At 37.7% G+C, this 23,150-nt stretch overlaps 2 protein-coding genes across 2 annotated transcripts; one reads left to right on the forward strand and one right to left on the reverse strand.

The window, feature by feature from the left end:
- The first annotated feature begins 5,598 nt into the window (after positions 1 to 5,598).
- Positions 5,599 to 7,089, forward strand: LOC131304137 (uncharacterized). Its single transcript, XM_058331264.1, has 2 exons — positions 5,599 to 6,286; positions 6,377 to 7,089. The coding sequence occupies exons 1-2, from the start codon at positions 6,202 to 6,204 to the stop codon at positions 6,901 to 6,903; spliced, it is 612 nt and encodes a 203-aa protein (XP_058187247.1). The 5' UTR covers positions 5,599 to 6,201; the 3' UTR covers positions 6,904 to 7,089.
- A 1,100-nt stretch (positions 7,090 to 8,189) lies between these two features.
- LOC131303897 (cyclic dof factor 3-like) lies at positions 8,190 to 12,528 on the reverse strand. The gene is made up of 2 exons (XM_058330961.1): positions 12,005 to 12,528; positions 8,190 to 9,879 (listed from the first exon to the last, which is right to left on the reverse strand). The coding sequence occupies exons 1-2, from the start codon at positions 12,146 to 12,148 to the stop codon at positions 8,581 to 8,583; spliced, it is 1,443 nt and encodes a 480-aa protein (XP_058186944.1). The 5' UTR covers positions 12,149 to 12,528; the 3' UTR covers positions 8,190 to 8,580.
- Between the last annotated feature and the right edge of the window lie 10,622 nt (positions 12,529 to 23,150).

Genomic DNA, 23,150 nt, shown 5'->3' on the forward strand with positions numbered 1-23,150 from the left:
TTGTTCACTTCGTATGATTACCTAGACGTTTTCTATGCATTTAAACAACGAAAAACCAAAAAATATATATATTAGCTAGTATGTATGTTGGCGCTAGCCCGATGGCCAAAACCTACCACTTGAGTCTGACTCAAGTGTGGCAGTCAAGTTCTATAATGAAGGCCCACCTCCTGATCACCCTCAGCGTCATGAAGCTCGTTGTCTTGTATCTCAAACCAGTTCTACCATTGCCCACATCTACCGTCAAGCCAATCAATCCGCGGATTGCTTGGCCCTTTGGGTTCCCAACAAGAAGAAGACCTCATCGTCGCTATCGCTGTTCCCCTAGCTACTAGGGACTTCGTCCTGGCGGACTGCTTGTGTGTAGGACATCTTAGAACTTAGTCGTTGGTTTTCTTAGCCTTTTTGTGTTCCTTCCGTATGACACTTCTTTGGGTTTCTGAACATCTAGCTTAATTCTAATCTTTTCCGTTTGACCGGAAAAAAAAGGTAATGTAAAAGTGTTTTGGAGTGGGTGATTTCACAAGAAGATCCATACGATTTTTTTAGCAAATCAAAGAACATGGTTTTCATAACACATGATACTCACAGAGGAAAAGCAACACCCCAGAATTAGCAAAGATCACCCTTTAAGGCGTCTATCTATAGGTTCCGAAGAAAGAAACTTTGAAAACGCTTTCTTAAAGAGCAGCAACACAAGTTGCAGTACCGCAGCACAACCACCCCCTTTACCACAAGTTGCACTACCATAAGCATATAAATAGTTTCCATTGTACCAAGACCAACCAAGCCGAGAGAGAGAGAGAGAGAGAGAGAGAGAGAGAGAGAGAGAGAGAGAGAGAGAGAGAGAGAGAGAGAGTGTGTGTGTGTGTGTGTGTGTAGGTCTTCATGATGGTGAACTTTTTCTGCCTGTTTACCTTAACACAACATAAAACCTACACTCCGTCCTACTATAAGCTTGCAATTTAGTGGCCGAATGCTGTTTTGCAACCAGCATGAATACGTTCTGGGTTCATGTAAACGGCCCATTCCCCAACAGTTTACACTTCATGGGTTGTGGGGCTTTGACAAGGATCACAAAGCAATCCCCCACTGTAAAGGTGGAGATAAGCTACAAGCTTTCGAGGTAAAACATAAAACAAATATCCTTCCTCTTTTCTTGACTTTCGGTTTTGCAACATGTTGGTTTTTGTGTGATATTTCCCATGTCCCATCTATTTCTTAATTTGTTTTGGGATTTTTTTTGGTGGAAGAAAACAAAAACCTTCCCTCTTTTCTTCTTAGCTTTTTTATTTTGCAATATTTTGACTCTTTTTTTTTTTTTGGTAAATGATTTTGGCTCATGTTTTGCAATACTCGATCTCATGCAATTTTTCAAAAACCGGACCGGACCCACCACAGAAAAAATGCACTTGTCGAGACCTTGGCTTTGGTCGCCATGTTCTGTGGATGCACTGTGATTAGTAGTAATTGCTTCACCCTCTCTCTCTCTCTCTCTCTCTCTCTCTCTCTCTCTCTCTCTGATGTGCATATAACTGTTGTACATCTATGTATGAGTTTCTATTGTTTAGGTTGACAAGATTTTTGGAAGAGCGAGTATACTAAAGACAAGAGTGGGGAAGGGGAGTATTCTTACACTTCAACTCAAACTTTTTTTTGGCTTGGTACAAAATGGCTAGGACTTATCCCTACATGTGACTAATTCTCACAAAAAAAAACCTCTAGATATTTCACAAAAATATTCTAGAATTTCTAGAGTTAGATATTTTAGAGTTTCTAAAAATTAGATATTTATATCTTCTTTAATTATAGTATCCTCTACATTGGGGTTTTGTCAATTGGACTTAATTAGATTTAACTTTCTTGTGCCAAATACTAAATTTAGTTTATACTTGAATAACGTTAATTAAAATTAATATACAATTAAAAAGTAGATACATCTAACAACACCAACACACTATGCTTACATTCAAGTCTCTCAACTGGGGCTTATTACATTAAGACTTTCTGTTCCCTTTGTTAGGGAAAGAAAAGTCAGGCAATACACAATTATAATATGGTTCTTTCTTCTATACAAGCCCTACATTAGGTTGAATTTCTATCAAATACTTTAGAAAATGTCATAATTAGATTGATCAAATGGCTTAAATTAATGCATTTGGGTTTCCGCTTCTTGAAATAAGGTTCAACTTTTTCCCAATAAGAAATCGTACGATACAAACTGAATTAGGATACGTGTATAAATCGTAGAATACACGATCATATCGTAGGATTTCTATACAAAAAGGATACAGAATGGGATATGTATCTTTCTCCGAAGGAGACGATACAAATCGTAAAATATGTTTCATGTATCGTAGGTTTTTAACAACTATGTGTACGAGAAAAGCAGAATAAAAAAAAAATTTAAATTTTTGGGGAAATTGGTTGCTTATTACTAAGACGTAAATTGAAAAGTTTTCTCTCTTTATTTGGGGCCAGTGGTGGGAAGTTGGAACTGTGAAGATGTTTATGTTATTTCAAGAACGAAATTTTTGGCCTTTTTTAATAACCAGATGCCCGGGTCAGTTTGCGCATATTTCGACTAATTCCGGGGTCTTGTTTTATTTTTTATTATATGTATCCTTTGTAAGAAATATTTAAGAGCCCACTTAGTCACATTGTGATTTAATGAAAGTGTCCACTTCCATTGATGATGAAGTGGTGGTTTTAAGAAGCTTTTGGCTTTCCCACCTACATTATTATACTAGTTTAATTGCTTTCTTTGATGGAAGGAAACTAGAAGGTCTTTATAAGGACTAAGGAGATGTAGGATCCCTAACCTAACATGAATATGTAGCCTATGGTATCCATCAATCAAGGCATCTCAAGTCATGCATGCATAGGTTGGAAGACACTTAAATCTAGTGCGTGTGTGTTCGGTGTTCAAACTTGAATAACAATGACTAGAGGATAGTTCAATCCTATTTCTGCTGCGTATACCGGTATGTGTATTATTTATTCTTACATGTGGTATCAGAGCCGATCTCTAGTTCATGTTGTTTAGTATACAGATTGTATAATTCGTAAGTAATATTACCGAGCTTGATCTAATTATATTGACGGGTCCTAATCGTGATCTTGATCTCGGTCACAAACTGTACATGTACAAAGGACAAAATTCTTCAATCAGTACATAGCATGGTTTTTCCTTTTTGCTTGTTATCTCTGCTATTTTGTCGTGGATCAATACCATTTAACAGAATTACAGCACTTAAGGCACGAATAATATTTTGGGAGCATGAATTTCAGAATAATTGAATGCTGGCTTGTGAATATGATTATCAGCCAATCATGTTGTGATTTGGGTTTTGGTTTTATACTTGTTGATCCATTACAGTGAAAGCAAGTTGATAGCATTTCATATCAATATAATCAATCCATCTATTTGATTAGTTGTCGGACATTCATGATATTTTCTGAATCAAAAAACAGATTGGGCATTTGCTTAGACATGTTTCTGTCCAAGTATGATCACTTCACGCATAAGTGTGTGAAACGGCTTGGAAGAGGCTATAGAGATTAGTCCGAGTATGCGCACATATTGGCCCGGGACACCCTCCATTACTAAAAAAAAGTGATTATCATCGAAGGCCTGCCTAAAAACTCAAATTCGGGAGTGTTGTAGTGCAATCGATCCGACCGTTCATCTCAGCAGATGGACAGCTCAGATTTTAATCTGAATAATAGACGGTTAATATTAGCAAGACTCTGATTAACGCCGAATTGTCCATGAAAAATTGACAGCCGAATCGGCTACGCTACACTAGTTGCCAAACAGTAACAAAGAAGCCCAATTCAAATAGCTAGCTTAAAAGCTAGGTCTGTTTGGATTGGCTCCTTACCAATCGTTGGGTATATTTTAGGATTTTCCTCCTGATTTGGGCTCAACTTACTCGGGCCTAAATCAGTTTCCTCCGTATGGTTGGGAGAAGAGGGTCTTGGGTGGTCAAGCCGGTGTACTCAAGCCCTTATTATCTTTGTACTTCGTGTTATGAGTTAATGAAATTTATTTTTGCTAATGAAAAAAAAAAAAAAAAGGAAGGCAGGGTCTACCCTTAACCCACTCTTGTAACCACATGGTAACGTAATAGTCGACCTGATCCATCACCAGAAATGAACCTGAAACTTGAAACTCTAAAGCAATAGTCTTCACTCGGGCTTGTTTGTTTGAGATACTCAAAATTTTTACTCATGGTTACTAATAAATTTTATCTATTTATCTCTTTCAACTCATTACACTTAAAAACTTTTCTTAAAATGCAAACCGAACAAGTACTCCATCTGTCCCAATATAATTGTTACTTTTGGGAGTTCGGGTCACTTTTCGATTGATTATATCTTGTAATTTATAATGTTTTAGGTAATTTTGAAAACATTGTATTATAGAACAAATCGAGATCTATCAAACAAGATCCATATTGGATATAAAATTCATTACCAATTTAAAGATATAACGAGTTTTTTTATCCGGTTAGAATAGAACTGGGACAAGTAAATTGGGACGGAGGGAGTAATTCATTGAGTATTCACTAAGGTCTTGTTCTCTTGAACTTAATTTAAATCTGAGAGTTTTGTCCTTATTTGAATTTTTTTCGCATTAGTTAGTTTTGCGCCAACTTTTGTGGGTTATTGATTCGTCTCGACGAGAGGAATCGGAAACATTTTTTTTTTTTTACTTCTATCCAAGTATTTTGAGAAATAATCACTTTTTAGCAAAAAAAGAAGAAGACATTTTTGCGCTATAAAGTGATTATTTATCAAAATACATGGGCAAAAAAGTAAAAAAAATTTACTTTTCTGATTCCTCTCGTTGAGACGAATCAATAACTTAAAAAATGTTTGGCCGAAAACTAATCAATGCAAAAAAAATTTAAATAAAAATAAAATTTTCAAATTTAAATTAAATTCAAGTTAAGTTGAAAAAAACAAGCCGTAAAAGAGAGACCCTTTAATGCAACTGTACCAAACAAATGTTGACTCTTTGAATAGTAGTAGTACACTTCCAGTTCTTCTTACACAGAAACCAAGAAACCTTAGAGGAAGGAAATGAACATGAAGAAGTTCCTCACTGTCATATATCTGTTTTCTCTGTTTCACACCATCAAACCGCAACCATCTTCATCCAGCACAACAAAAGTTACCCCAGCTTCCTTTAAGCTTGCCCTCCAATGGCCAAACTCTGTTTGCACCCCAACAACCTCTGGTTTTTTCCCATGCCAAAGGCCCGTTCCCCAAAGATTCACGATACATGGCCTCTGGGGATTTGATGGTTTTGGCAAAGCGATTCCTCGCTGTACAAAGGGGGATCTGTTACAGACAACCGAAGTCCGTACAACTAAATTAACCAACATTCTTTTGTTTTACAGTAGGAGTACTCCTTTAGAACATTCTTATCTACGTCTCCAAATTTTGAACCAAATTAATCTTAAAAAGACACTTTTTATATTTTACCTACCCCTTTTCTTAACCCTCTGGGGAGTACAATTTTTTCCTCTCTCTTCATTTGTAGTATTTGTTTTTTCTGGTTCTTCTTTCTCACAGAGTGTTTTTCCTTCCATGTTAACTCTCTCTCTCTCTCTCTCTCTCTCTCTCTCTCTCTCTCTCTCTCTCTCTCTCTATATATATATATATATATATATATATATATATATATATATCCTTCTTTGACCTATTGCTCTTCCTCACAATCAGGGTATCTAAGGAAGATGACTACTTTTCTTCTTGTTAAAGGGGAGATCCAGATCTACAAACCAATAGGAAGATATAGTATATATCATCTGGGTTTGTTCACGTTTTCCCGGGACCAAAACAGAGCATCCCCAAATTATTTTTGCAATAATTTCCTGTAATTTCCACCGGTAGCAATCTTGCATCTTTACTTCCGAAATTATTGAGGAGATCTGTTTTCGACCCTTTATCCTATAGCAATATCGATCAGAATAAAAAACGAGTTTTATAGAGTGATGTTTCTGTTTAGTTTTTGGCAAAATAAACTACTCGTACGGGTTTAATGCTTTGGCTTCCTCTCTCTTCCTTTGGTTTCATTCTCAGGTGGATTACAAGAGATCTGACCTTGAGGAAGAATGGCCCAACTTACTAGGAGATGATTTCGCATTCTGGTCCCAACAGTGGAAGAGGCACGGGAGATGCCTCTACGGCATGACCCCTAAAAGCTATTTCGATACTGCAATAGTTGTAATGGAAGAAGTTGGTCCTCTGCTTCAACTGCTACGGGTTGCCAAAGGTACGATCTGCAAATATGGCATAATTTTGTGAAATCCTCCTCACCTCCCTTCCAAGTTTTTTTTCCCACTTTTTTCCTCTTTTGATTCAGGGTTATCACCTGATCGAAATCAGGCGTATTCCTCTAATGATTTCCCTGCAGCTGTTCAAAACCAAATCAATGTGATCACTGAGATAACATGTAAAAGTGATTTTAATGGTGGGTATCAGCTGCACGAGGTTCTTTTCTGTGCTTCCACCACTGGGGCTTTGATGAATTGCAGCTACAACGCTACGAACGGGTACATAGCCAAAGAGTGCCCGGGCAAGATCTTTTTCCCCCACGAGCCAGAGGCGCCACTGGCTCCCACGCTGGTTATATCTACGCCTCCGTTCTACATCGCCCTTACGTTTGCGCGGGCTATATATGCGCCTCTGTTCTACATCGCCCTGTTCTACATTGCCCTTGCGTTTGCGCTGGCTATATCTGTGTCTCTGTTCTACATCGCCCTTATGTTCGTACTGATTATATCTGCGCCTCTGTTCTACACCGCCCTTACGTTTGCGCTGGTTATATATGCGCCTCGGTTCTACATCGCCCTTGTGTTTGTGTTCTATGTAATTGTTCGATTAATGTAATTGGAGAAATGGCCTGTTCTAAAACAAAAACAAAAACAAAAACAAAAAAAAGATTGGAGGACATGGAAGGCTATTAGGAGATACATATAACCCTCAAATGTGTTTATATATGGGTTATGATTAGTATTATTTCAAAGGACTTGACTATATAGTAAAGGGTTTATGGTTATAGCTTCATCTTTATCATTCTGCATGTCCATTATAAAGTTTGTCTCTTGTGGTGTGTTTGTTTTTTTTTTTTTTTGGAAAGCAGTCTCTAGTTGCAAAAAAGATGTCCAATGGTTAGAGCGGAAGGGCCCACTTTAATTGAGTGATTTGAATTCGGAAAATGATATTAACACTTCTTTATTTATAATTCACTTTTCTCTTTTTGTCATTATTCACATGAATTTACTATTTTGCCCTTGGACATATGGAAAAGTGAATTGAAAAGGGGCAAGAAAGTAAATTCATATGAATAAGAACAAAAAAAGAAGTGTGGATTGTATAAAATGAGTGCAAAAATCACTTCTCTTGCTATTATCTACTAACTGAGAAATTATTAACTGTAAAGAGCATTTGTTACAGCAATCTAACGTCCTGTTCCTGGCCAACTAAAAAGATTGGTATAAAACATGGCGAACACTTAGGCAATGCAAATTATCTTGTTTGGTTCGGGTTTTAAGGAAGGCTTTTTTCGAATCATGAGTGGAGAGAGATATAAATAATTTATTGAAAACTGTGTACAGGAATTTTGAAAGGTATTTAAGAATTAAATAATTGTATCTGTGACTTTTAAAAAACAACTAGACGAATAAATTATGAATCAACAATTGCAAAACTATCGAAGTTTTTCTTATCAGCAAAAAAACTGTCGAAGTTATAGAAAGAAAGTTGATGCAAGATATGACATATAGAATTATTTACTACTTACTTGCACAAAATGTACAAGAGTGGCATGTTGTAATTTAGTGAGGCACTTGCTGGGCTGTTCAAGGGGAAAAAAAAAAGGTTTGCGGGGACTGCGGTTTCTGTGTATTAAACCACCCGAACTAAGGAGCAATTGATCGTTGTTCAAAACGTACTCTTCGAGGATGCTAAACACCTTCCATCTATATATCGGAAACCCACCCGAATACCATGGGCATCCAGAAGAATATCTAAGGTGAGCAATTGATCGTTTTGGACTTGGATACGTCAACAATTTTACGGTGTCTCCCTTAAGAATAGAGTCATGGTCCGTTCTACAATTGAATACCACAAGTGCATGAAATCATGAAATAGCCAATGGACAAAAAAAATCTCAAGAAGGCAGGAAAAGTCTGAAATTTATTCCCCAATTTATTTTACTACACTTGGGGATCTTGGTACATAAACTCACTATGTAGACTAGTTTGCCCCGTTTCATACAAAAATATGTACATGAGTCTAACGTCTCAAGCACAACCATTTACACAAAATGGAAAGGTAGCAGCTCTTACTATAACCCAACAACAAAAAGTAGAAATCAGTTGCTACTTCCAGCTAATCTATGACTCTTCAGTCTTCATCGTCGCTCTCCTCCCGGTTGGAGAGTTCTGTGAACGGATTCCCGCATATGAGTACCATGAATTGAACTCAGTCATTTGAATCCATCAATTGAACCACTCCTTTCCATTTCCACCATGACACAAGTTAGAAATTTTCCAAGCTACAAACTTATGAGTTCTCATGGAAGTTGAGAGACCTTGACAATGCTGCGGGATTGGCTTGTAACACTGAAGAGGTATCTGACGTATGATTCTTCTCACCACCCTTCGATTGGAAGGCCTTGAAAAGACTTCCCCCACTAACTGAATCCGCTTTATCATTTTTAATTCCCAGTGTCGCCCATATAGAACTCCTTGCGGCTTCTCCTAGGTCGTCAATTCTCAAAGATTTTGGAATCCATAGGTACCGCTCAGGACTACTCTCTTTCCGTGGCTCTTCTTCACCGGACGAAGTATGCTTAACCTCGTTTTCGTCCCTTGAATGCTTCCCCAACGTTGGGGATTTAGGACCAGAACTAGGAGCTGTTTGGTTTGGACAAGAATTAGGTGGTGCTACCAAAGGAACATTCCAAGTTCCCGGCATGGTACAACCCCAATAAGGTGGTGGTGCAGGATAGAATGGCATAGGAAAGCCTGGAGGGCAAAAAGCAGGGTTCCACTGAGCCGGATTCCACGGGTAAGGCCATGGAGCCCCAGGAAAACAAGGTACTTGCGGGTGGAAGCCATTGAAATTTTGCATCATCGGATTGTGCGGTCCCATTTTGCCAACATCGTCCTTTGAATTTGCAGCAGTGACTGAAGATCCGCTAGACTGATCATCCCCAATCTCTCCACCTCCGTAACAAACGGGAACTCTCTGTTCTTCCAGTTTATGAAACCCATTTTGTGAACAATTCCGCATTGTGCTCTCTGCGATGTTCAAAACTTGAGCCATTGACTCACAAAGAGGAGAGTCCGTGCCAAATGTGAGGACGGTGCCATTGGGCTTTAGAGTGGGGTGGAGGGTCCCATTGGGAAGATCCGCTCGAGCATTCTGAAGAGCTTCCGACACGGTGATGTGGCGATAGTGAGAAGCTGAGTTCTTGTTCTTCCGACGACCAGCGCCCACTGGAACGTTCCTCATTGTCCCCCCTGCTGTCCAGTATCTCTGGCAGTTCTTACAGAAGTGGCGAGGCTGGTTGACATTGTAATTGTTGTAGTAACAAAACTTTGTGTCCATGCTATTACAGCGGGGGCATGGAAGTATCTTGTCTGGTTTCTTCAGGGTTTTATCCTGTGAGTTACTAGTGTCGCTGTGCTCTTCTTCGGTCTTCGAAGTTTTTGTTGTTGCAGCTTCATTGTCAAAGGATGGAGTCTTTGGGTTCTCATTTACTACTTCAGTTGCATTTGAAACTGTAATCTCCTCTGCAGTAATAGGCTGGGATCCATCTTCCTGTTTTGTATCCTGTAGTCTTTCGCCTGAGAGGGCCTGAATAGATCAGACAGACTTCAATGAGAAAAAGGAGAAATTCATGTCTTATTCCTCATAGCAGATAGAGCAGTTGAAGTAGAATGAATTAGAGATGTCTTATAGTCTTTGTGACGTGAACCTCATTATATGGACTGTTCAAAATACGCAAGTACCTGACACTTCTGTAAAAGTACGATATATGTATCTGATCAATACTCATCTAGGAAGCACATTAGTATTCTAGTTTACTGAAGACTTATCCACAGCTCAATAATAATTATTACACGGCTTGTGGCACCATGTCCTTGTGTCCTTCACGTTAAAATAACTGAATCCCGTACTTAGACATGTAGCCGTACCCGAGTTTATATAACTTTGAAGTTTAGGCATTGGTGGCAATTATTTGCAAACTATGAATGCCTACAAAAACAATCGAAACATTAATCTAGATTAATCGTGGAAGGCATTTCAAAACTTCCTTTCCCTGTATGCAACTCCTCTACAATAAAACAAGAACTTAAACAGAATTTGTGAGCATGAGAGGCCGCAAAGTGGGCGGCGAGTCATTTCTGGGAATACATTGGGTGAATAGGTTTACACAGTTTTGATAATTCAACTATCACTAGACAGGGATGTAAAAAAAAATTATCTGAATTCTCATCTGTAACTCCTGGAAATTGGAGCTCGAAGTTCAGACTAATCAAAAGTGAGCAACAACAACACTACCCAGGAGCTATAAACATGATAGAACCCGCAAAAATAACTCAGGAAGTCATCAGAAGTAACCATAAACCTCATCGATTTGCTTGTAACAACATCTATGTAAGCGAAAAACTTAAGTGACATCAATAAGAAACCAGTTTTTTCCTTATAAACTTGAGTATTTACACTAAGCAGTTTCCAATTGTGAGATACTACCAAATGGATATTACTAGCAGCTAGCTGTATCCTTCACACTTGAATATGAGGGATTGAGAAACTAAGCATCAAGATATTCAAAGAAAAATGACTGACAAATAGTGTAGATAAGATCATCAAAGAACACAGTCTGCAACAGCTGTCAAAGAAAGAGTCTTGAAACTAGGGATGTGAAAAATGAAAATGCAATCAACTTCACTTCGGGAATCAACAAACACATGGCAAGAAAATTGACAGTGAAGAAGGATTATTTACACCTATAGAGAAGATTAGCCTCACTTTCTTCAAGTATATTGCCTAATAATATGGTCATCTACTCATGAAATCCACCAAAAATTTTAATTAGCAAAATCGTATGCATCTGGAAAATTCGACGAATCCATAACTACACTATCCTACAACAAAATAGTCCAATTTAAACATCAATCGACAGAAACTGTATCCGAAAACTCTAACTAGACAATACGGCTCCTCAATCAAACAATCAAACTGCTTCAAGAAAGGAATCGTGAAGCAGAATTACTCTATCCTACAACAAAAAGGTCCAATTTCAACATCAATCGACACAAACTGTATCTGAAAAAACTAAAACTAGACAATACGCCTCCTCAATAAAACCATCAAACCACGTAAAATCATCCACGACCCATTACTCCTCTCTGTATTTCAAATAATGGCTCATGCTCAGAATAGAAAATACTTCCACTATCCTACAATTCAAAGGTCTAATTGCACTATCAATTGACCCACCGTGCCCAAAAAAACCTAATTACGCAATAAGCCTCCTCCAAAAAATCTTCAAACCACACAAAATTATTCGCTACCCATCTCTCTCTCACTATTTCAACCAATGGGTCGTGCTCAGAATACAAAATACCCGATCCAATCCATACCTTATCAGGTTCTCGATCTTCAAAACTGTATCCAAATCCCTAACTGGACAACACGCCTCCTCAAGAAATTCTTCAAACCACGTAAAATTATCCTCGACCCATTACCCATGTAACTATTCCGAATAATGGGTCGTGCTCAGAATACAAAATACTCGATCCAATCCATACCTAATCAGGTTCTTGATCTTTAAAAACTGTAAATCCAAAAACCCTACCTCAAGAAACTCTTCAAACTACGCAAAATTAACCACGACCCATTACTTATCTAAGTATTCCAAATAATGGGTCATGCTCAGAAAATTTTACAAAAAAACACTCGATCTAATCCATACCTCATCAGGTTCTTGATCTTTTCCACCTCTGTTCGAGTTGCTATTCTCCTCGAGCGAAGATGGAAGATCCTCATCGGCAACAGGATCTCGCAGCGGAATCGTCTTTCCAAATAGCTTAATCGCTGGGTCTTTCCCTTCCGACATTAAGTCTGATAATAAAATGAGAGAGAGAGAGAGGGAGAGAGAGAGAGAGAGAAATCCGGTGGGTTTGGGGATTAGATCTCGAGAGCAGGGGGAGTGTTTGGCGTTCGGGAGCTTGTTTGGTTTCGGCGCCGCTTTCTGGAAATGGGTTTCGCTTTTCTTGATCAAGTAATAGTAGTAGTAGCAAAGGTGGGTGCGCCACGTCAGCGGGGAAAACGAATTCTCAGCCACAAGAAGTTTATGTGGCCTCCGAGCTTCCAATTTTCCTTTCCACCTTTTTGATTCTCGCTTTTAAGAAAAGCGAACGAATCCCTTTTCCGAGTCATCTCCCCAATTCCAATTCCTCGGCTACCACCCCATCCACGCTCCACTTTTCAAAAAGTCGCCTAACTTTTAGTTCTTTGTTTATGCGTCCCGAACTTATCCATCAGACCTCTGCAAACACACTTTCTGTGGGCAAAGTCTCGTGATACGAGCAGAGTTTTGTTGAGCTCGAGCTTGACTCATCATTTTTTAAACGAGTCAAAAATTTGAGCTTGAGTTCGGGCTATAAATGGGTCGAGTAGAGTTTTGTTTAGCTTGAGCTTGACTCATCATTTATTAAACGAGCCAATAATTCGAGTTTGAGCTCAGTTCGAGCCCTTATCGAGCCAAACTGAGTCATTTACTAAACGAGCTTCTTTAATTGAGCCGAGCCACCCTACACGAGCCAAACTTTTGTCAAACTAGCCGAGCTCGGCTCGTCTAATAAGCGAGCCAAAAACTCGAACTTAAGCTTGGCTCGTTTACTAAATAAGTCGAGCCAAGTCTTAACGAGCCGAGCCATTAGCATTGCTCTTTTTTGGGACTTATTATAGACCCACAATAGTAATTCGAACCATTCACCTCAAAGTCTTCGCTAAGAATAATTTGTGTAAAAGATAGCTTAATCGAATATCAATAAATATATGAACAATTTACATGAAATATACAGTTCACATGTTGACTCATGTTGTATCAAAAAAAATAGTGGATGAACGATTCGGATCATCGTTGTAGGCCCATAATGGAAATTGAAATATTATACTCCTAGTTTGAAGACTTCTTGTGGAAAAAAGTTTGTGGAGGTGAGATGATGCCTTCTTTTTTGCTTTTCCCCCAACTTTTTCTCTCTTTGTTTCTGTTTGTGGTGTGGGATTTAAGTTGGAAAAGTGGTTTGAATGTTGGTCTCAAGAGTACTTGTGGAACTACTTCCCATCAAAGCATTAAAAACTAACGGATGAGAGCTGAGCAACCCACCCACGTGTACACCCTGCTGAAAATAAACCTGCGTTCTCGTTATCAATCTTCTTCTATTTCCCTTTTCTTTCTCAAAATTCGCTCTCGTAAATTTTACGAATTTTTAATATTCTCAAAAGATACATTTACTGATTTTACGCTCGTACTTGCAAATGTTGTTCATGTCTCCGCAAGCGTATTGACTTAAATCATACAATGCTCAAGAGTCAAGATCAAAAGCAAAAGTGTCAAAGCGCTTTTATGAACCAATTTTGCTACGATCACAACCTAACATGCACAAAAAATGAACACACTCGTTCACAAGACATGTGACATGTGGGGCCCACACACATTGCGCACCTTTAGCGTGTAGTGCCACATGTCTTGTGAGTGTGTATTTATATGTTTGTTTGTGATCATAGAACTTTTTTTTATGAACACCCAAAACTGATAGAATTTGTTAGAGCTAGCGATAATTGAAAGGGAGTATAAAGAACAAGAATTAAGAACCTGAGCGAAAAGTATAGTACTAGTATAAATGATTATATGACCAGTAGGCTAGACTTTGAGTAACAAGGGGGAGTATTTTGATTTGGACCCAGCGTCTAATTTGGACCAATCGGCTCATCACGGGTCAAGTTTTGTTAAAACAATTAAAAATATTTCATCATACTGAAAGACAAGTGGATAAGAATTGATGGTTATAATTAATGTATGACTTGTGTGTGAATATGGACAAAGGACGCACCGATTTCGGTGGAAGATTTGTATATCAAAAAAGCTATTAGCAGAGATAATCCGCAGGGACAAACGCGTTTGGCCGCATTTAGATCCTGAAAGTTTCGTCCCTACTTACCAAAAGTAATACTTACCGATATCCGCTGGAGCTGATTTTTTACAGGGCCCCATAAAATAATATTCAAAAATTTATGGATATTTTTCTAAATTTTTTCGGGATGCAAATGGGGTCAAACGCGTTTGTCCCTGCGGATTGTCCCTGCGTCCTTATTTCTCTAGTTGTATTGTTGACCTTTTTTGCGAGGATTTGATAGGGGTTGTTTATCCCCGGCTTGTAAACTCTATTAATTAGCTGTTTAATGCATGGTATTTTTCCCAAAAGAGAGAGAGAGAGGGCCTTAGTAATTCCATGGTTTTTGTCAATTCTTAAATTCAATTTAGTTGTGAGCATCTCTAATCCATCTCTATTTCTCTTGAAACGTAGGATGGATGTAACACATTGAGGAGAAATTTTGTAATTTCTTTTTTCTTTTTTTTTTACATTTTGGAAGAATTTTTGAGGAACCTATAGTTCTTTTTAGAGATTTGGTCCTCTAAAAATAGTTTGATTCTCTAAATATAGAAGAACAAAAGTAAATTTAGAGAACCAGATCTCTAAAAAGAATAATGATATCCCTCTAAGATTCTTCCAAAAAGTATAAAAAGTGAAGAAGTTTTTTTTATAAATTATAAAATCTCTCTCAATGTATCACATCCATCCTCTATTTTGAAAAAATAAAGATGGGTTGGAGATGAGAAGCCTTTCTTCCAAAGAAAATTTGAGGGTAAAAAGGAGACAAATGACATAAATGCCTAAATGGTTGTGGCACTAAAGAATTGTGTCGTGGTGTTAGGGCCTTTAATTATGGGTGTTTGTTACAAATTCATATTTTGTTTATTAAACACTAAAAAGTACAAGCATATTATTGTTTTCACATTTTCGTTTTAGTATATATCAAATCCACTCTCAAACATGACCTTCACCATGTTAGGACAATATACAATGATCACTAAATATCTCCCCTAGTAATCTTAAATTCGAAATTTTCGACTTAGTGGGTGTTATGAAAAATTATTTTTCTAATTTTGAAATTCTAATTTTTCAAAATCAATTTTGCAGTGTTTAATAAAAATTGTGGATAACAAATTTTCGGATTCTATAGATTTTGAAAGTCTAGAAAAGGAATAAAATTTTGAAAATCCCAAAATCGGGTTTGGATAGCTTATGGAGCTTTTCGAAAAGGATTTTAGGTTTTAAGTTTTATAAAAGTTGATTTTTAGCTTTTTGAAGTGAATAGTACCAGTTCTTCCTGTAATTTAATCATAATTTCACAGATATAGTAAACATGTTTATTTGCTTCTACTAAACTATAAAATCTAATTTCTGTATTTAGAACTATCGTAAACACTACCTTATTTAGTTTTTTTGTGCATACTAATTGGCTTGAGCTAGTTAATCTCGTAATCTTTAATGCATCACCTAGATATTTGAATACATTAAGTACTTCAGTTGCAGCAGCAGCAGCAGCAGCAGCAACAACAACAACAGAAAGAGGAGAGGAGAGGAGAGGAGAGGAGAGAATACAATAAGCGCATTCTAAATGAAATTCTTACTTTTTCTTTCTAAAGTATTCTCATGAAAACGGGGAATAGCAAAAGACTTGAGTATTATCCCAACAGTTAGACCGATTGTTTGGTGGGTTTTTTTCTCACATAATTATTTAGGATTTGTTTTGGGGTAATACCGCAAGAAAGAAATTTTTCGTAAATCTCCGAATCTCGACATTAATAGCTTGTCATTTACCGGACTGAGATGAGATTTGTCATTATGCGCTTAAGTTGTTCCGGACACTACTGACTATTGAGGGAAAAAAAAAGAAAAGAAAAAGACTTGTGAGTGTCACTTTCCAAGTAAACTTTTTGTTTTGTGAAATGGAGTAAATAAAGGAACCAACTTTTTCAAATACTCTGCGAGTCTTTGCCGAGTTTTTTGCTTGGGCACAAACAAAAGCCCCAAAACCAGTGGATCAGCTTTGAACCACGGAACTCCACGTCAACATCTGATATCAACTCAACACGGCTGCCTCGTCCTCAAAAAAAAGCATCCAACGAGGAATTACAACACGGCCCCCGCCACGTCAGACCCACATTCTCGTTGGGCATCCCACCCAACGTGCTGTAGTGCAACTCCGCATTACAGAGTGCAGTGCGATCGTTCCGATTGCCCATCTTGATAATAAATGGCTCAAATTTTAATTCGTACAACATACGGTTAAGATTTATAAGAGCTTGGATTAATCCGAGTCGTTCGTGTCAAGATTAACGGACGGATTAATCGCATTACACGATATAGTGCAGGAGAACCCCCATTCCGTTGGGCCCCACCTCCAAATAGTAAAGCGAAAAAAAAAACTCATTTTATGTAGTGCAATTTTGTTCACCCTCTTATTGATTGAAATGGTATAGGTCTCACCCTTACAATACACTTTTTGATAAGCATGACATCTCTACGTGGTGAAATTCACATAATTTCAATCAATAGAAAGGATGGTAATATTCACTCTTTTAAGTGGAGGGTGAACGAAATTAAATTCTCTCTTACGCCATCCCTTGATTTAGCCCACACGTCTTGCCTTTACAGTGGACGGTAAAGTTCGTAGGAGCTCGGATTTACTCCGAGCAATTTGTGCTGAAATGAACTGCTGGATCAGTCGCACGTCACTACTGTGCAGCAGCAGCACCCCTCATTCCGTTGGGCCCCACCTCCAGAAAGTAAAAGCGAAAGAAGAAGAAAAGCTCCTTTTACAACATCCCCCGAATTCACCCACGCGTCTTGCCTTTACACGTGTGCTTACTAGCAGCTGGGCTAACCAAAAGGAACCTAACCCAGCGAATCTGCTACTAGTGGCGGCTGTGCTTTGCCTTGCTACGGATACAAGGTTTCATACGTGACCGACACGTGTACTCAGGGAAAAAAAGATGGTGCATTATCCTTTTTCTTTATGCCGTTTGGGAAAAGAAAACCTTTTTTTTCCTTCTTTTCTTCGTGCTCCATTTGGATTTGTTTTAAGAGAATAAATTATTTCTACCGGCGGTGGAAAAGTGGGGTTTCCACTTCAGCATTTTTTGATCATATCGTGTGTTAATTGTTAATCTGAATCGTTCATCTTGTAGACCCCATATAGTAATGTATTTACGTAAAAAATGAACTTGATACGACATTGTTAGAAGTATCAAAAATTGAATTTTTTTAAAAAAATGGACAGAATCAATTCTTCCATTTTATAAACCAAAATTCAAAATTTGATATATCTATCGATTTCCGATTAAGCTGATTTTTTGCTTAATAATACTAGACTAAGGGTATTAAAATATGAACGGTTTAGATACAACAATAGACGCTCAGTGAGACCCAAAATAAACGGTAATGAAAAAAATGAGATTTTACATCGGCGGTGAATAAAATTTATTCTCTTGTTTTAATTGGAACAATTCAAATCATGGAACTTACACCTTCCCCGAGAGTAATGTTAGGCACATAGATATCAGAATACCAATTCGGATACAAATGTGTCAAAAATAATTTGATGTATGTAACGAACTCGAGACTTTGGGATGATCAAAAAATTGTTAGTGTCTCTATTCAACAGTAATGTGATGTCCATAGCCTCAATTTTCACTTGGAGCCCACAAAAAGTGTGTATTTCCACTTCCATGTATGAAAGAAACAGGCTTGTGGCATTATGTGGGGGGTGTTTTAAGGGAACTTGAATAGTCACTCCACATAAGTTTGATAACTCCACACAAATCTATATCTGATTATGCATGTGAACATCTGTGTTCAATTGTTCGAGCCTCACTTAATCACTCTGTTCAATAATCCTTTCTAGATGAAGGAAAGGTGCTTTGTTGAGTTCGACATGGTCATGGGCATTGTGCTCTCTGCCAGCGCGGTTCGTCAAGTAAAATATTCGTGTAAAAGATTGAATTGATTCAACATGACCAAAAATAATTATTTTCAAAAAAATATGATGTCAAAATTTTCAGAATCATACTTTTCTTTTGTTCCTGATTTATTTATTTTTGATTCTTAGACATATAATCCCCTCGGCATGTTTACAAATGAATGGTATAAGTTAAACGTGGGAATAATTATTCAGTGCTTTTGGGCACCGTCACGTAATGCTCCCAAGACCTTCATCTGTCGCACATTTCTGTGAGATCTGTAAACTTAGTACTGGATCTACAAAATTGTATTGTGGATAAGACTGTTGAGACAGTAAGTAGGGGCGCCCCAAGAGCCAAGAGCACCAACTAATTTTTCTAAACTTGGAGTGCCTGGACAATTATATGTCACCCATGTAGGGCACATCACCGGATCACCCACTCCAAATGCCACAGATTTTGTATATCGGTCAAGATTTGATTATTGATTTCGAAATTACTCCAAAGGAAATTGTGGGGAAAATGACGGCTAAGGACGTGTTTTGATAATTAATATCCGTCAAGGACATTTTCAGTATTAACAAATGTTCTTAGTTTGTCCTTGGCGGGTATTAATTATCAAAACACGTCCTGGGCCGTCATTTTCCCGAAATTATTTGTTCCACTTTGAATTGGTCCAAAGCCCATTGTTTAGACTATATATGCTCAAGGCCCGAACCAAATATTGAGAGCAAGAGAAAACATGACCCAACCCATAAGGCTGTGGACTAGCTTCGGAAGGTAAAGGTTTGAAAATTGGTTTAACCAAAAAAACTTGGGGAGCACAACTAACCTGCTATATAGGTCACATACTCAACTTGCAGAAGCTGGGAAGCGTTTTTGAAACACATCCCAACCTATTAAAATTCGCGAGAGATGATGGAGAGCGCAACGTGAGAATTGAAAGCGGGAGTGCATGGGCATTTTAAAAGATTATGTAACTAAAGGAACGAAGCAAAAGCATTCGAAAAGCTATTGGCATAATTTGGCGCGCCGAACAGGTGCTTGTGTTTACTCAAACTTGCTTTATTTCTTAGTTGGGTTCACATATTGACGAGAGTGATTGAGGAATTCGAATTTGCGATCTCTTGGGAGACAAATCTTGCAGTTACTTTCTCGTAACCATTTGGGCAAACCCATTGAGTACTATCTCTTCCAACGCCTAATTAACATGAATTATTCATGTGTAGTGGTAGTGGGGGTTCATCAAGGACTTTTTGCAACATAGAGTAAGGGAGAGGAGACTATAAAAAAAAAAAGAGAGTATGGAAGAGGAAGTTTAAGGTGGTGCTCCAGTTTACCTCCCTTAAAAAATAAATATTTATTTGCAATTTTCAAGCTTAAAAATAATAAGCTTACTGAAATAAAAAAATATTTAATATGGATCTTGTTTGATACTCCGTAGATCTCAACTGCAAAAAAAAAATTGAAAATTTATTTTTGTAAGTCCATTATTTTTAAGCTTGAAAATAGGTCATTTTTAAGTACTTATTTGAGAAAGTAGAACAGGGCCTAACTTAAAGGATTAAATAAAAAAAATAAAACTTCAACATTACTTGAATTGCTAATTTATTTTCTTTTTCTTACATGTTTTAGTTACTCATTTTGTTTCTTAGGTAGGTTGTTATTTGTTAATTCCTTCCCCATTTTTTTTTAAAATAGAGAAACAAACGAAAACCAATTTCCTTCACGGCTTCACCTGAATTTGTCCATAAAACCGAAAATGCCAAAGTAGTTTATACAAAGTCAAACTCTGCCAATTTTTTTGGCAAATTCAGGCCAAACTGGACCGACTTTTTTTCTCATCCCATCCCCATGCCCAATTGCAGTTTCAGGAAAAACAATTTCCACTATATTCCGAAAGAAGAAAGAGAAGAAAAATGTTAATCACAGTCCACATGGCAGATGCTAATGCGTAAAAAAGCGCAATGGTATATGTGAAAAGTGCAATAAAACTTTAACTTTTTTTGCATTACGTGGTGCGTTATTTGCGGTCTAATGCGCTGTGATTTGCGGAACTAAAATGAGAAATGCGAGCCATTTGTGGAGGCTTCCAAGCCCTATGGACGATGAATAGGCTGAAAACAAATAGGCACAACCACTTTTATCAAGAAAACTAGTCCTGATGAGTTTTATTCATCTTTTTTTTTGGAGGGGTCCTTTTTTCCTAGCAAATATTACTTTGTTTCGCCCAAATGATGCTTCGTGGTTGATTGACCGATATGCGATCTTCCTTTCTAGAGCTTTTTTTTGTTATTGACAATTGAAAGCTCGGACCAGCTAACGCGATCTCGACTCTTTCAAAGGCCTGAGTATTTTGCTAGAGGTCGAACTTACAAGATTGAACAAGTAAATTGCTTAATTTGTTTTCCATACTCTGACTGACCCAACCCTTGACAGTAACAAAATTGATGACGAATTAATAGGTTGGAAATATGCAACACTGGTCTATGTTTCTGTCAGGCTTTTCAACTCTCAACAAATCTGTAGGAAGTTAGGAACCATTGTGGCATGACACAAGCGCATCTGCCATCAATCGCGTACCAACTGTAGCAAATGCCATGAATTCCTAATCTTTTGGTCACCGGCTTGTTAGAGCCTCCCTGACTTTTCGGGGGTCTTCAGAGATAACTAAATATGAAGCTTTTTACGCTAGTCTTTATTTTTTTTATTTTTTTTATAAAGGATACTAAAATAAGAGGGATTCTAAAATTTGAAATTTTTGGGGGGCCAAAAATTTAAAATGCATGTAAGTTGATCACGACAATCGATTATCAATAATAAAAAAAAAGAGTTCATTGCATTGGGAATAAAGTTGAAAGGATACATCAATTTGGTTATGAAATGTGTATTCTAAATTTTAAAGTTGATTAAATTGTGTAGAATGTGTGTAGTTTTTTACAATCACAAACAAATATACCTATACAATGTCGGTGTGTGTGAGACCCACTAAATATGTGTGTATTGTACGTTTGAGTTGTGTGAGGTTGTATAACTTTTAAAATTTTCCGATGGATAACCCATATTATTTTGATAATCTATAAAGTAAAATAGCAAAAGAACAAAATAATGTCAAGAGGACAACTAAGTATGCCTAAAATTAGGGGACTCCGGGATCCTGCACTGCCCTATAATTTTTGTAGTGCAGCTGAGCTGCAGGATTCCGGAGTCCCAATGAGGGGTTAAATTTTAGATATCAATGACTCTTTTTGGCGAGACATTTATTGTTTAATTAACACATTCTATTAAAGTTATGGAGGATGGTTATGCCGTTTTGGTGGATTGAGATCGATTTTAATTTCAGATTTTGGGGTTGTGGATAATGGATAATGGTTTTTAATTTAAATATGCACAAGTTCTTCACTTTATTTTTTTGGTTGATAATTTGATAGGGAGGACTTTGGATGTTGCTTCTTGAGTGGCCTATTTTTTTTCCTTTGGATCTGCAGCTTGTATAATCAATAACAGGGAGTTACTGTCCATTTTTTTGGGTGCAAAACGAGGTAGTTTTGAGAGCTTGAGTGGCATTCCCATTTGTCACCAAAACGACATCGTTTTGGTGCCCTATAATACCTGTAGTGTGGCTGCATTGAGGTATCCAGTTGGTTTATTTTTTTGGCTCAAAACGACGTAGTTTTGAGGGCTTGAGTGGCATCCCCATTTGGCACAAAAATAATGTCGTTCTGGTGCCCTATAATTCCTATAGTGTAGCTGAGTTGCAGGATCCCGGATAGGGCTGACTGAGCTCGGCCCTAATGGAAACCTTGTCAGCCCCCTACTAAAATCATCACCAAAAATCATTTAACTTGTTTAGTAGAAGTCTGAGTCCACCGTGCAATACTTCAGTTTTGCAAAACTTCAGTCTTGCAAAACCCACCTTTATTTATTTTTAAATAATTCATGTGTTCGACCAAGTTAATGCTCACTTCACACTCAAGCCCGACTCTGAGTTTTTTGAGGTCTTAAGTGGTATTTGATAATGGGACCTCTTATATGTGGTTCAGTTGCAAAATTGTTGTACTACCTCTTTAGTACCTAGGTCGTGAGTTCGAGTCTCAAAACTGTCATTTTGAAACCACTTTTTGTACGAGTAACAAAACTGCTGATGTTCAAAATTGAAGAGGACGAACTCGCAATCCTGTACTTATAGCACGCACATCTTACCACTGTACCTCAATAGCCTACTTCTAAAATAGTAGACATAAATAAGGGAAAATGACAGTCCATGACGTGTTTTGATAATTAATACCCGCTAAGGACAAGCTAAGAACATTTGTTAATACTGAAAATATCCTTGGCGGGTATCAATTATCAAAACACGTCATTGGCCGTCATTTTCCCCATAAATAATATTTAACATATTCTACTATTTTGGGATCTAATTAGTGGGCTCAAAATTGGAAGTCCTAAGTGATCGCCTAGTGGACATATGCCTAGGGTCGGATCTGTGCACACTAATTTTGAAGGCTCAATTTCATTGCCCACTTGCAAAGTTCCCGATAAAAGAGGAGCAAAATTGCATATGCACTACTTCAGTCTTCAGCCCACAAAACTTCACCCCATCAATTAGCTTGAAAAATCTCTTCTTTTTTTATAACTCAAGCATTCAACTAAATTACGTGCACTTCAATTAATTTTGGGATTTAATTCTACCGCGCACTTGCAAGAGAGCCAAGTTTGAGGCAAAGCAAACCTCCAAACGTAAGAGTTGATAACCCGACAAATTTCGAACATAAGACCTCAAAAGAAAAGTAAAAGCCTAAATCATAGTCCTTCAACACGAGGCCACATGACTCACTGCCTAGTGCTGTTGGTTGCCTATCACTTCTCTCCTTTAGGAGGCGGAGGTTCGAGCCTCTCCGTGCGTGGTTTGAGGTTAGGGTTATGGATAATTATTGTTCTTTTTTGTGCTAACCTAATACATTCAGCTAACTATACCATGTGGCAAAAAAAAAAAAAAAACACGAGGGCACGGGTTCTTTACTTG

This window comes from Rhododendron vialii, chromosome 10a, assembly GCF_030253575.1.
Source record: "Rhododendron vialii isolate Sample 1 chromosome 10a, ASM3025357v1".
Classification (NCBI taxonomy): Eukaryota; Viridiplantae; Streptophyta; class Magnoliopsida; order Ericales; family Ericaceae; genus Rhododendron; species Rhododendron vialii.

What these genes read in the sequence shown, in the direction of transcription:
- LOC131303897 (XM_058330961.1), bottom strand. Translation starts at nt 12,148, where the DNA reads ATGTCGGAAGGGAAAGACCCAGCGATTAAGCTATTTGGAAAGACGATT. An exon ending in AAGATCAAGAACCTGATGAG is followed by an intron (nt 9,880 to 12,004) that starts GTATGGATTAGA and finishes TGATCTATTCAG; the next exon opens with GCCCTCTCAGGCGAAAGACT.
- LOC131304137 (XM_058331264.1), top strand. Translation starts at nt 6,202, where the DNA reads ATGACCCCTAAAAGCTATTTCGATACTGCAATAGTTGTAATGGAAGAA. An exon ending in ACTGCTACGGGTTGCCAAAG is followed by an intron (nt 6,287 to 6,376) that starts GTACGATCTGCA and finishes CTTTTGATTCAG; the next exon opens with GGTTATCACCTGATCGAAAT.